This window comes from Leptodactylus fuscus, chromosome 2 (assembly GCF_031893055.1).
Source record: "Leptodactylus fuscus isolate aLepFus1 chromosome 2, aLepFus1.hap2, whole genome shotgun sequence".
In the NCBI taxonomy this organism is placed as follows: domain Eukaryota; kingdom Metazoa; phylum Chordata; class Amphibia; order Anura; family Leptodactylidae; genus Leptodactylus; species Leptodactylus fuscus.
The window spans coordinates 48061769-48074913 of record NC_134266.1 but is presented as its reverse complement, the minus strand read 5'-3'; the positions used below and the strand labels follow the sequence as shown (position 1 = coordinate 48074913).

The 13145-nt window shown below is 43.3% G+C and overlaps 1 protein-coding gene across 4 annotated transcripts in view; it reads right to left on the bottom strand.

The window, feature by feature from the left end:
- Window positions 1–13145, bottom strand: part of NCOR1 (nuclear receptor corepressor 1) — a 125774-nt gene that overhangs the window by 92652 nt on the left and 19977 nt on the right. For all 4 annotated transcript variants that reach the window (XM_075263723.1, XM_075263721.1, XM_075263725.1 and 1 more), the window contains exons 2-3: window positions 10908–11085; window positions 2140–2246 (exon numbers count right to left, since the gene is read on the bottom strand). In XM_075263723.1, the coding sequence (XP_075119824.1) occupies window positions 2140–2246; window positions 10908–11015 (215 nt within the window). In that variant the 5' untranslated portion in view covers window positions 11016–11085. The remainder of the gene's footprint in view (window positions 1–2139; window positions 2247–10907; window positions 11086–13145) is intronic.

Here is a 13145-nt window from a genome sequence, read left to right as displayed (position 1 = left end):
TTCCAGGTCTTAATTTATCAAGCAAGATAATTTCAAGACCAATATTTATCCACAGTGCGGTTGAGAAGTGATTTGCATTACTACAAGTTGGTCTACGTTCTGAAAAAGCACATTTCTGCTTAGCTTCAGGCGAAGTGGTTGGCGGACTATTTTATAAGGAAACCAGATTTGTCGAGCAAGCAATCTGACGGACCTGGAGAACATTCCAGTGTGGTTTTAAGGCGCACATTTCCCGCTGAAGAATTCCTGTTCGTTTTAAGCAATGACTTTGGATAAATAAAATATCCACCTTAGCAGGTAACAGATCTTCTGGAGACAGCCCTTTTATAAATGGAGGTACAGCTGAAACCACATACTCGACCACTAAACAAAGTGACAATTGTCCTAAAATGTACACCAAAGCATTAAAGCCTCCGCTCTGTATCATGTTATGACATCTGAGTCAGCAGTGGGGGTGGGGTGGGGGGGACATGTTTGAATTAAGGACACGGAAAGGCGATCATATAGGAGAAATACATACAGGCCTATTGCAAAAGCCAGCAACTAGACTAAGCGAATCTGTATATAGCCCAATACAGGGCAAACTAGTTGTGAAATGTAATGTAAACTACTACAGAGAAATAGGTATTACTCATAGTATTGTGTACTAAGTGACGAGAAGAGGGAGGTTGGTGTAACCACAATGGAAATCCAACCTGAACTATAGACATCATGTTATAGAGACGGAGGAGCAGATCAGATTGATATATAGATTTGTGGGACGGGATTCAAAACTTGCGTTTCATTCATTTCTAGCTCTTTCTATGCTTAGGAGTCCAATGGGCGGCCTTACTTAGTGATCGCTATTCCTTTGGGCAGACTCATATAGGGAACGGTGTCAATGACTGCATAGACCCGACCATACAAGCTATACCGAATCTTATTCCACAATACTATATATCATTTAGCTAGGTGATTGTCTCCCCCAGCTCTATAACAAGATGTCCGCAGATAGGACTTTATCATCATAGCAATGGGTTCCCCCCTTTAGGCACTTAGTAGCCCAATCATGTTATTTTTGTGTCTGTAATAAAACTAATGTCAAGGACTACTACTCTACATTTTATTGCAGAAAACGAAATTGTCCTGGTCATGTGATCCTCGTTCTGGCTTAGGGCTAGTTCACATGGAGTTACATGAATTTCGCTGGCGCTGTGCACTGGCATCCCGTCTGGATTAGGCCCAAATGAACAGGCTGGAGCCTGGAGCCTCGGATGCTGCGCTGATTCAGCCGCAAAATCAGTGGCAAGATAGGGCAGCTCGCTTCTTTTTTCCACTACTAGCTAGTGGAAAAAAAGAAGTGATTGGCTCCAATTGAATTCAATGCGGAATCCGCCTCCGTCAAGAGCGGAATCTGCCTCAAAATCCGCTGCCAAAAGACTCCAAGTGAAAGAGCCCTCAAAGAGTGTTTTCCAGGCAAATGACATTGATGGGCTATCCTTAGGATCAGATTGATGGAGGGATCCCTGCTGATCAGCTGTTCTCTGCAGTCTCTCTACAGAGAACAAATCTGGAAGCAGATAGCTGTTCTCCACATAGATAGCTCTGTTCTCTAAACTGCAGTATTGCCATATTTCCATGCTTTCGACTGCAGTTGGGTTTGTGCCAAAAACGTCCAGAATGACACTGCTGTTATCCTCTGGGGGTCCCTTCAGACCCCAGAGTATAATTAGTGGAGGCAAACATAATACCCAGTGTTCCCCCATCTCCCCTGGGCTCCAGTGCTGGTTTTCGTTCACGTTCCTGAAAAACATTAAGGACCGCTGACGTAAAGACGCAAACATGAGGACGGTGGTCCTGCAATGTCATCACATTTGCGTCACAAGATATCAATTAAAAGACCTTTTAGTTCAAACTAAACTACTTGCAAGGTTCGCCCAACACATACTCTAAATAGGGGTGTGGCTTAAATAATCGCCATTAATCATAGCAATTTTGATTTAGGCCATAATTGCCCAGCCTGAGGACATGGCTTATTCTCTGGAACACTCAAAAACTGTTTAATATATCAACAATCTGAGAACCTCCTCAATATAAAGATTTCTGGTCTTAGAGGTTACGTTTCAAAAGTGACATTTATTATAAGTCTACAGCACTTACCGCTCTGACACAGGATGAAATTCAGAGAGCAAAGATGGCCGTCGTCGCAGCTGCTGTTGCTGCAAAGCTTCCAAGTGAGCATTTCGGTACTCCGGGATAGAAAACTCCTGTAGAAAATAAGACACACAAGTCTTTTAATAACCTAATAACTAAAGCAGATAACTGACCTCTAACAAGAGCCTGACAAAATAGTTATGTAAAATTACTTGTTAGGAGTTGAAACCCCAAGACCTTTGTCCAAGACATTGTTATGTAGGCGGCCCCATTTTAGCGCCATACCACCTCAGAGGTATTCAGAGCCATAACACTACACCATGGACTTTTATAGGCCCATTGTACTGCCCTAAGATGGTGATGGACTTTAGTAAGTGGAGAAGTGCTACGAACCTGGTGGAGATCCAGGGGACGGGCATTGAGATAGTCAGGACCTATAAGTATCTGGGTGTGCTCCTCAATAATAAACTAGACTGGGCTGATCACCTGGAGGCGCTGCACAGAAAGGGCCACAGCAGACTCTACCTGCTCAGGAGGCTGAGGGCCTTTGGAGTCCAGGGGACACTTCTTAGGGCCTTTTTCAACCCTGTGGTGGTATCAACCATCTTTTTCAGTGTGGCCTGCTGGGGGAGCAGTATATCAACCAGGGATAGGGAACAGACTTGACAGACTGATTATAAGGGCAAGCTCTGTCCTGGGGAGCCCCCTGGACCCAGTACAGGTGGTGGGTGACAGAAGGATACTGTCCGTGGTGACCTCCATGCAGGAGAACAAATCCCACCCCATGTATGAGACCTTGATGGCACTTAGCAGCACTGTAAGTGACCGTCTGCTTCACACCGCTATCGGAGGTCCTTCCTCCCAAACACGGGACAACAACAACAAATATCACACCATGTTCCAATACATGCCAGAGAGTGCCGTACAGAATATGCTGCAGCTCTGATATATCATATGGCAGAACACCAACTATGGAGACACAGGGACTGTGTGTGCCGCCATACAGACTCTGTTGTGTGCACCACACCTGCTTGTCCTTCTTACTGGATCAGGAAATTTTATTTAAGCGTCTGTGGAGCGGAGTCAGAGATTTTGCACTCGCTCAACATGGGAAAACAAATAGCCATAATCGCACATACTTCTAAGCACTTTAAGGTTCCTAATTTTGCTAAAGATGGTGTACCTGCATTTTAGATAGGGCGATGTATTTGTGCACATTAGGGGTATAATTAGGAGTTAACCTAAATAATGGACAAACTTTTATGGGGTGCTCACCCTGATTTTAATTGTCTAAAAACATATGTTCAAGCAAATATGGATTTGAGTAGCGCATCCCATTCCCTCTGGTGACTGGCCTGACCGGTGTTGAGGCCAACCAGGTCACTGGCCTCATGGTCACACGTTTGTTACCAGATGATGTCACTTCTAATAAGTCATCGGAGCTCCATATATCATTGCTGAGGCCAACGTGATTGGTTCCAGTGGTCACGTGATCCTCAGTATGTCTGGGCAAGTGTATCAGGAATGAGGGAAGAACTGCCCAAACAGAAGACCAGAGGTAGTGGAGTATAACTTGTTTTACTTTGCACCTTCCCCAACCATTCCAGGGTGTGTGTGTGTGTGTGTGTGTGTGTGTGTGTGTGTGTGTGTGTGTGTGTGTGTGTGTGTGTGTGTGTGTGTGTGTGTGTGTGTGTGTGTGTGTGTGTGTGTGTATGTATGTATATATATATATATATATATATATATATATATATATATTTATTTATTAAAAGTTATATTAAAAAATTATATAATAAAAGTCATTTAAATATTATCTATACATAGACACACATTGCGCACATGTGAAAAAGGAAAGTATTTACTAGTAAATATCATCTTGAGAAATAACGCTGAGACTCTACTACTAGTATGAGGAATGTTCTCATTCTTCAATGTAGAGAATTTGCTTCTACTTCAGGTAAGCGAATGTAAATATACAGTGAAATTCCTTTTACTCAACATTTGTACAAGTCTACATGATAATCTTACATTTCGCAAGACCAAACCTAAAAGACTGAACAGGCAGCAAGAAAGTAGACGCCATTGTTAGAAGAAATCCATTTGACTCCTTTCTCTCTTGCACTAGAAATGCATTTTCTGCTTCCTTCCTCCAGACTCCATCCGCTAGTGATCATAATCCAGAATATTCTAGCGCTAGATTAAGCCATTTATAGCTAAATCCCGGTAACAATCCTAGGGTTGACTGTTGACCTTATCAGTATTTGCTTAGACTGGCGCTGCAGCTGCTGCTCTGTCCCATGACAATAAAGTGCTTTAAATACATCCCGGTTACATAACTCGGCTGAAACACCGTCCAGCAAGTTCACTAATAGCAGGATCGGATGAGCACTGGAGCAGAACAGGCCGACTACATCTAGCCAAAACACACCCCTAGTCCTACTAATAACCAGGAGACCAGGCCGAATATCATTCCCGTAATCTAATCAGAGCCTCCAAGGAGCAGAGGCCTCACCAAAACTAGCTGTACATAGATGCGCTATCAGAAAGAACTATTATCTTATGCCCCAGGTACACCACTGCGGGTGCCCTCCAAGGGGGGCCTTCCATGTAATGATCTGATAAATATAGAGCAGGTCCTATCCGGCGGAGCGATTTGTAAAGTACTGCGGAATATGTTGGCGCTATATTAATAAAATGTATTATTATTATAATATTGGATTGGAACCAGATGAAACAACCATAGAAATGAAGGAAACACTTGGATGTGATAAGAGTGTGATCTGGGTGCCTCCTTGAAATGAGTAAATAGGTGCCCACTAGGTTGTATACATGAGGCTTTATGGCTTCAGTAAACTCACATTATAATAGTTAGATCCCCACAGGCTGCTGATCCCTATACACAGAGAAGGCTTTTTTTTTTTTTTTTTTTTTTTTTTTTTTTATAAAGCACAATTCACAAATTCTTTACTCTATATGAAAATGATGTGAGCCAGTGGCGTAACTAGGAATGGCAGGGTCCCGTGGCGAACTTTTGACATGCCGCCATACCACCCCCAAGAACCGCTCTCACTCACAATCCCATAGACTGTGAATGGAGTGGTAGGGTGCATGCCCGGCCACCAATGCATTCATTTCAGTATTGTGAAGCAGTCACTTCTATATCTGCCGCCATCTGTTAATATGCATTTTATCATACATACAAATAAAATCAAGTTTTCTCATAACAATTCTGCGTTGTCTACATTGGAAGGTTTATGCTTATACAATGGAGCCGTGTAAACAACTCCTGGATGGCGGCGCAATGGACGGTCTCTGCAGATGTAAATGAGCCATAAAGCTGAACGACAGCTCTCTATTTACATATAACAATTCTTTGAAGTGTGTTCAGCGATGCCGCCCCCTCTTATGCTTGTGTTATAATGTTTATGTAATACCCTCTGCATCTTCTATTATTATGTCCTCACACTACCATGAGTCACATTGGCGCCTGGTGCAGAATGGGGCCAATACTTCCAAGAAATGGAGAATGTATATTCAGACAACATATGTTCTGAAAACATAGAGAGCAGTTTTAGTCAGCGGATATGAATTCACCATTAAAAAGGTATGGATCGACAATTTATTTATCAAATCTATCAGACTTTTTCCTAATCCGTTTTTATTTTCTACCAGTAGCATTTTTTTCCTATCCTATTTTTTGTTTATCATTATGGGGGCGGCCATCTTGTCTGAGGTTATCATCTGCTCGGTTAACAGCACTTAGTGATCTGCTTTACAGCATAGTCATAGGTAGCAATAGTCTGGTGCCTGTGCGGTGTCTATGCTTGAGGACTAGACATGCTCTGTACAAGGAGGGGGAGGGGTACAAACGATGTGCCATCATCTATTGTCAGTAGTGGATGCAAAGTCTCTGTGGGTGTTATCTGTAGAGGTGTAATCCGGTCTGTCTGGTTTGTGATGTAAATTAGGTCACTGCTGCAATTCCGTGGGGTTTATGTTCAGACGGCAGAACTTGTATGACCAGAAAAATTCAGCTTCGGGAATACACAACAAATTTTTCTGCTTGACCAAATTCTGCATCAATCAGGAGGAATTTTTTCTACCTCTCATTCACTTCAATGGAAGGCGGAATTTGCTTATCGGGGCTCTATCATTGCGAAACATCATTTTTAGATAAGCACATCCTTGCATAGCCTTTAGAAAGGCTATTCCACACCTACCTTTAGTATGTAAATTGCCTCAGTGGTTTTTGAATAAGTCCGTTTTTATTCATATGCTAATTAGTTCTCGGTGCACCAAAAGTGTCTGTGAGCACCGTCTGCTCTATGTGTATGTATAGCAGAGGCTGCTGTGCTGATGAGTCGTCTCTGCTATACATACACATAGAGCAGACTGTGATCACAGACCCTTCCGATGCACGGTGGAAGCTCATTGGCATATTTATAAAAACAGATTTATTCAAAATCTATTGAGGCAATTTACATACAAAAGGAAGGTGTGGAATAGCCTTTCTAAAGGCTATGCAAGGATGTGCTTATCTAAAAATTATATTTCCCAATGATAGAGCCCCTTTAACCCCTTCCAGCCGATGGCATTTTTTGATTTTCGTTTTTCGTTTTTGACTCCCCTCCTTCTAAACCCCATAACTTTTTTATTTCTCCGCTCCCAGAGTCATATGAGGTCTTAATTTTTGCGGGACAAATTTTTCTTCATGATGCCACCATTAATTATTCTATATAATGTACTGGGAAGCAGGAAAAAAATTCAGAATGGGGTGGATTTGAAGAAAAAATGCATTTCTGCGACTTTCTTACGGGCTTTGGTTTTACGGCGTTCATTGTGCAGCCAAAATGACATGTCCCCTGTATTCTGTGTTTCGGTACGGTTCCAGGGATACCAAATTTATATGGTTTTATTTACATTTTGACCCCTAAAAAAAATTCCAAAACGGTGTTAAAAATTTTTTTTTTATAAAAGTCGCCATATTCCGACGGCCGTAACTTTTTTATACATAGGTGTACGGGGATGCATAGGGCGTCTTTTTTTGCGGGGCCGGGTGTACTTTTTAGTTCTACCATTTTCGGGAAATGTTATTGCTTTGATCACTTTTTATTCAAATTTTTATCAGAATTAAAACAGTGAAAAAACGGCGGTTTGGCACTTTTGACTATTTTTCCTGCTACGGCGTTTACCGAACAGGAAAAATATTTTTATAGATTTGTAGAGCGGGCGATTTCGGACGCGGGGATACCTAACATGTATATGTTTCACAGTTTTTAACTACTTTTATATGTGTTCTAGGGAAAGGGGGGTGATTTGAACTTTTAATACTTTATATTTTTTTTTACTTTTTTTTAATTTTTTTTTTGCATTTATTAGACCCCCTAGGGGTGTTGAACCCCAGGGGGTCTGATCACTAATGCAATGCATTACAATGCTAATGCATTGCAATGCATTGCAAAAAATCATCATCTCTTTTGCAGGCTGTATACACCAGCCTGCAAAAGAGAGAATTTGCAGACTGGCTGGGAGCCCTTAACAAGGCTCCCGGCTGTCATGGCAACGGGGGGTCGGCCCTGGAGCATGCTCCAGGAGCCGGTGATCCCTGCCAAAATGGCGGCGCCCATGCTGTCAAAGGCGCCGGAGGGGTTAATGCCTCCGATCGGTCCGGGGACCAATCGGAGGCATTAGAGCCGGTTGTCTACTGCTTAAAGCAGTAGACACCCGGCGGCTATGACGGCCGCCCGGCTCCCGGGCGGTCGCCATAGTTACAGACCCGACACGCGCCGTACTATTACGGGGTTAAATATTAAGAATGAAGCTTTTGTTTTTAATTAAAAGGAAAAAGAAAATCAGCTAGTGGAAAAAAATTCTGCATCTGAAATTGGAGCTCATCTTGAGGTGGAATCCGTTCAACTGTGTGAACATACCACAAGGAGGTGTTCACACATCAGATTGTGACGCTGAATTGGTCAAGCACAAATCTCCTACTTCGAGAATTTGAAGCAGATTATGTTCTGCTCAACAAAAGCCTGCTGCAGAATTTGACAAATTCTGTATTGAATTTCGGAGGAAACGGTGGCATTTTCCGCCTCCTATTTCAATGGGGGTTCTCAGAAAGAACTGACCTGAAGAAAAAGCAAGACACTTATTTTTCCCGGTAGCAGAAAAAAAAGAAAAATCATCTTGCAGAATCTGTCCATATAAGACGACCCTTCCCTACTGTCGGATATTAATTCCTTGAGACAAGTTGGACACTTTAAAAAAATGAGGAAAAACAAAGGCAACCAATCTTTAGCTGAGTATTTTGCAGAGGATTCCATAATAAAATGGGCAACGTGAAGAAAAACAAACTATATCCCCTAAAATGTCTGACTGTATTTTGAACACACCATGACCAGATTTCTTGTTGACTTCTTACTGCAGGAAATCCAAAGTGTGACCAAATCCTTAGAATGTGCGACATAAAATGCCAAGAGTCATTGAACCCAGTAGGAGGATTTCCATATTGCAGGTTATTTCAGTGTTTTATTCCATTACAGGACAGAGGTTTTGCAAATGGATCTGGGTTTTAATTGTACAGAGTCATGGAAACACAAAATGGAGGATTTAGTAAAAGAAAACAACCTGAGTGTCCGTAACCGCCAGGACGGGGGTGAGACCTTTCATTTAGGGAATCCTTGTTGCACAATTTTATTTTCATAGAGACACAAAGCCCTCACAGAAGTATAAGAAGAACGTAAGCAAGACCGGTTCTCTAACGCTTTGGACATTTTAGTACAAAATTCAAGCCACGGTGAACACTCGCAACTAAGTAATAGTCATATCTTACCGGGTGTATCCAACAGACTTATCTACTCACAATGTGGCGGATTAAAGGTGATTTCCCATCTGGGCAAATTAACCCCTTAGCCACAGGATAGGCGGAAGTTAGACCGCTATACTTTGGTTGTCTCCGGCACTCAGATTCAGGCAAAAATCCCCCATTCTCCTTAGTGAAGGCCTGAGTGGTTGAACTCCGAGAAATCTGCAACTTATCCCCCATTACTATAAGACAGTATGAGGCAGGGCGGTCGGGACACCTAACATCACACACTATGCAGAGATTCACCTCTTTGACTAGGGGAAGGCTAACACCCAGGTGACAATATATTCACACATTTCCAAGAGGAATAACAGAGGAACAGCAAAATGCGCAGTGTACAAAAAGATACTCCAGAATTACTATGGGAAATACATATATCAGAAGAGGTGACGGGTTCACTTTAATCCCCTGTTACTTTCCACCAGCAATTTCCCAGTTAAGTGGAGTTTGTATGGAGGGGTGATGGAGGACGTGGGCTCTGTCCACAGGGAGGAAGCCTTAAACTGAATTTACTCTGTATCACGTTAAACCAGTCCTGCAGCTCAAATTCTTATGAGTGAACAGGATTGAGCTGAAGGATCTCCATTGGACAGCCATGGCGGTGTGCTGAGGAATAGCGAGCACCACATTATCTACCTATCTATAGGTGAAGAGCTATCGGTGCCGGTACCGGAGCTCTTCACTGTCAGAAGGGTGTTTTTGACAGTCAGTCAGGAACACCCTTCCTCACAGTAGTGTCTATAACACTGTACTGTGAGAGGAGCCGTTCCTTCTCGCCCAGGGATGACGCTGACCCTTGGGGAATGCCTCCCCAATACTCGTCTATGGACAAGTACTATCAGGAGGGTAGGAAGGTGTTCCTCCCGCTCTCACAGTACAGCGCTATAGACACTACTGTGAGGAAGGGTGTTCCTGACTGACTGTCAGAAACACCCTTCTGACAGTGAAGAGCTATGGCACAGGCACCGATAGCTCTTCACCGGGGGCACAGAACATGAAACCCAATAGTGCGCTGAATTCAGTGCACTGTCGGCTTTCTAGCAGTGTATAAAACAGCATGTGCCCCAGGAGGTGAAAGGTCCTCTTTAAAGTTCATGCTGCATAAGCGACGGAATTGGATGACAGAAAGTCACATACAACATGGCTAAGCCTCTCCATACCTGGCCCAATAATCTTGCTGTGTAATAGGCCCTTATAGGTGTATATCAGTTAGAGCATGTTACACCCTAACCAAAGAATAGGAGAGTAACTTGCTGATTGGTGGGTTTCCTACTGCCGAAACCCCAAATGATTAAGAACGGACGTATTTTGCACTGCGTATCTAAATAACGGTCACTATTTAGTTAAATGTAGCGGAGCGCTGTCTGAGCAGCCACTCCATTGAAAACTAGAGTGCAAAAGACTCCCAATGTCGGTGTGAAACCTGCTGATTCAGTATACTTGCTGTAATTTGAATTCTCCTTTAGGCTGAGGCCCCACATTGCGGAAACCCAGCTTTTTTTTGTTGCAGATTTGGTTAGGCGTTTTATTGAACTACAAAATGAATAGGAAATCTATGGGAACTTTTTAGACTTCTTCCTTCAGCCCAGTCCAGTCTTGGCTTTGGCTCAAAAAAAAAAAAAAAATCGCAACAAAATCCGCAAAAGAAAAATCTGTGTTTCCGCAACGTGGGGCCTTCTTTCAGATGCCTCTGGTGGCGACACATTTCATGTGCACAATGACATTCACCAGGCCCAATCCTTCCTTCCCAGACATCATGTGTTGGCGGAGAGCTACTATCTTATACACATAACAGACAAAAAAAAGCAACCACCAAGTTAAGTATTAAACCTCGATTCTAATATTTTACAGATACAAATGACAACATGCATATAGAGGAGAGAGTGACAGCTGTTTAGAGGACACTGACCGGCTGGTGACGGCTGCTGGAGAAGGTATACTGCACCGGGTGGGTGGAGTAGCGGCTCTGCTCCGTGCTGAACGCTCCTTGGTTAGGAGGATACCCTGAACTTGACATAATGGGAGACAAAGTCCTCACTGAAGAGTAAGGTCAGGGCCAGTGCACAGTCATGTTTTCAGGAAAACACCTAGAGAGAAAAAGAAATACATATCAGTTTTACTACTCAGAAGAAGATAAGGCCGGCAATAAATGGAGAATAATCACAGATATTAGATATATTATTGGCCTCCAGCTTCAAGGAACAGTCTCTCCCTCCTCAATAGATTACTATAGTTATGGGATTCCTCCGACCTTCAGAGTCTGTAAATTATATACACGGTACTAATCCTCTTCATACGGAGGTCTCCGTGACCGCTGCACACAACTTCATGGGGTAATCTGTATTCTGCAATGTTTATTGGGCATCAGAGATAGGTACCTGAACCAGGGATCACCACCTTTCTGACAACTACTCCATATGGATTTGTTAGGTCTTCCTCTGGATCTTTAGCCCACTCTTTATATTATATGATGCCCAAGATGTCTTACCGGCACTCAGGAGGAGATGGGTTGGGACAGGACGCTGACAAGTCTGTCATAGTGAACAAATTCCCTATGATGTTCAGTCTTGGCTCCCTTATTAGAAGACAATACCTGGCGCCATCTGATTTGCAGAGGACACGGCTAGCTTTAGCGTCGCTTACTGTATTTCTCGTGGAAGATTTGTGACATTGGTGCCAAATCAGACTGGATGGACCTGTCACAGACCATAGAGTGCACAAGAGTCCTCTGTATGGTTTACTAGGTCTACAGTTCTAGTTGTAGTTATTAAAGGGAGCATCACCAGCCCTGCAGATAGATAGGTTAGGGTCCCTGAATCAAACTGTATCCCCCTTCCGTCACGTGAATCGGCACCTCTGTTACTGAGATATCACGGTTATTATCAATATGCAAATTAGCTCTTTGGAGAAACAAGGGTACTGCCATTGCTCCAAATAGGTAAGAGACCATGCCCTCATTGCTCCAAAGACCTAATTTGCATATTGCAAAAAAATGTTGGTACCCCGGCAACCATGGCACTGATTTAATAGGGAGAACACTATTTGATTGAGAAGACCCTATCTATCTGCAGGACTGCGTTCTGGTGACGGACTCCCTCTTTAAAGGGGTTTTCTGGTTAGTACGAGAACTGTCCAAAGTGGAAAATAGAGAGAAGATAATAAAAGTAGAAATACTTTGCTGTTCGGTCCCCACCGGTCTCTGACATAGCCACATACCCAGCAACGCCAGTGATGGGGCTCAGCATGGTGCAATACCAGGAGACAGCGACTGACTGTAATTGTCAGGTGTATACAGCTGCATCACCACTACGGCCAAGAAAACAGACAGACATGGAGGTCCCAAGAACTTTTTATTTTACATATTTTAAAATATTTCCCCACCTTCAACAATTTTTTTGAAAACTCATTTAATTTAAAGGGATTCTATCAGTAAAATCACATTTTTTCTCGATCACGTGTAGGAGTAACCTTAAGAAAGGCTACTCTTCTCCTACCTTTAGAAGTCTTCTCTGCGCGGCTGTTCGGTAGAAATCAGAGTTTTCTTCGGTATGCAAAAGAGTTCTCTCGCAGCACTGGGGGCGGGCCCCAGCACTAAAATAGCACTAGGGACGTCCCCAATGCTGTGAGAGAACTCTCCAGCGACGCCTCCATCTTTTTCTGGAACGCCCTCTCCCTGTGTCGTCTTCCGTCCTGGGCCTCAATCTTCTAGGCCCCGGGCAGAGCAGACTGCACATGCCCGTGGCCACAAGAAAAATGGCTGCATACACAGTAAGCTGGTGAAAGCAGCCATTTTCTTGTGGCCTGTGGGCATGTGCAGTCAGTTCTGCCCGAGGCCCGATGGCAAAGCTGACTACTATGCGTAGAAGTTTCAACCCAGCTACTGGAAGAATACACAGGGAGAGGCCGTTCCTGAAGAAGATGGAGGCGGCGCTGGAGATTTCTCTTGCAGCATTGGGGACACCCTCAGTGCTGCGAGAGAACTCATTTGCATACAGACGAAAACCAGGATTTCTACTGAATGGTGGCACAGAGAAGACATCTAAAGGTAGGAGAAGAATAGCCTTTCTTACAGCTATTCCTACGTGTGAACGAGAAAAAAAATGTGATTTTAATGATAGAATGCCTTTAATTACATAAAAGTTCAGTT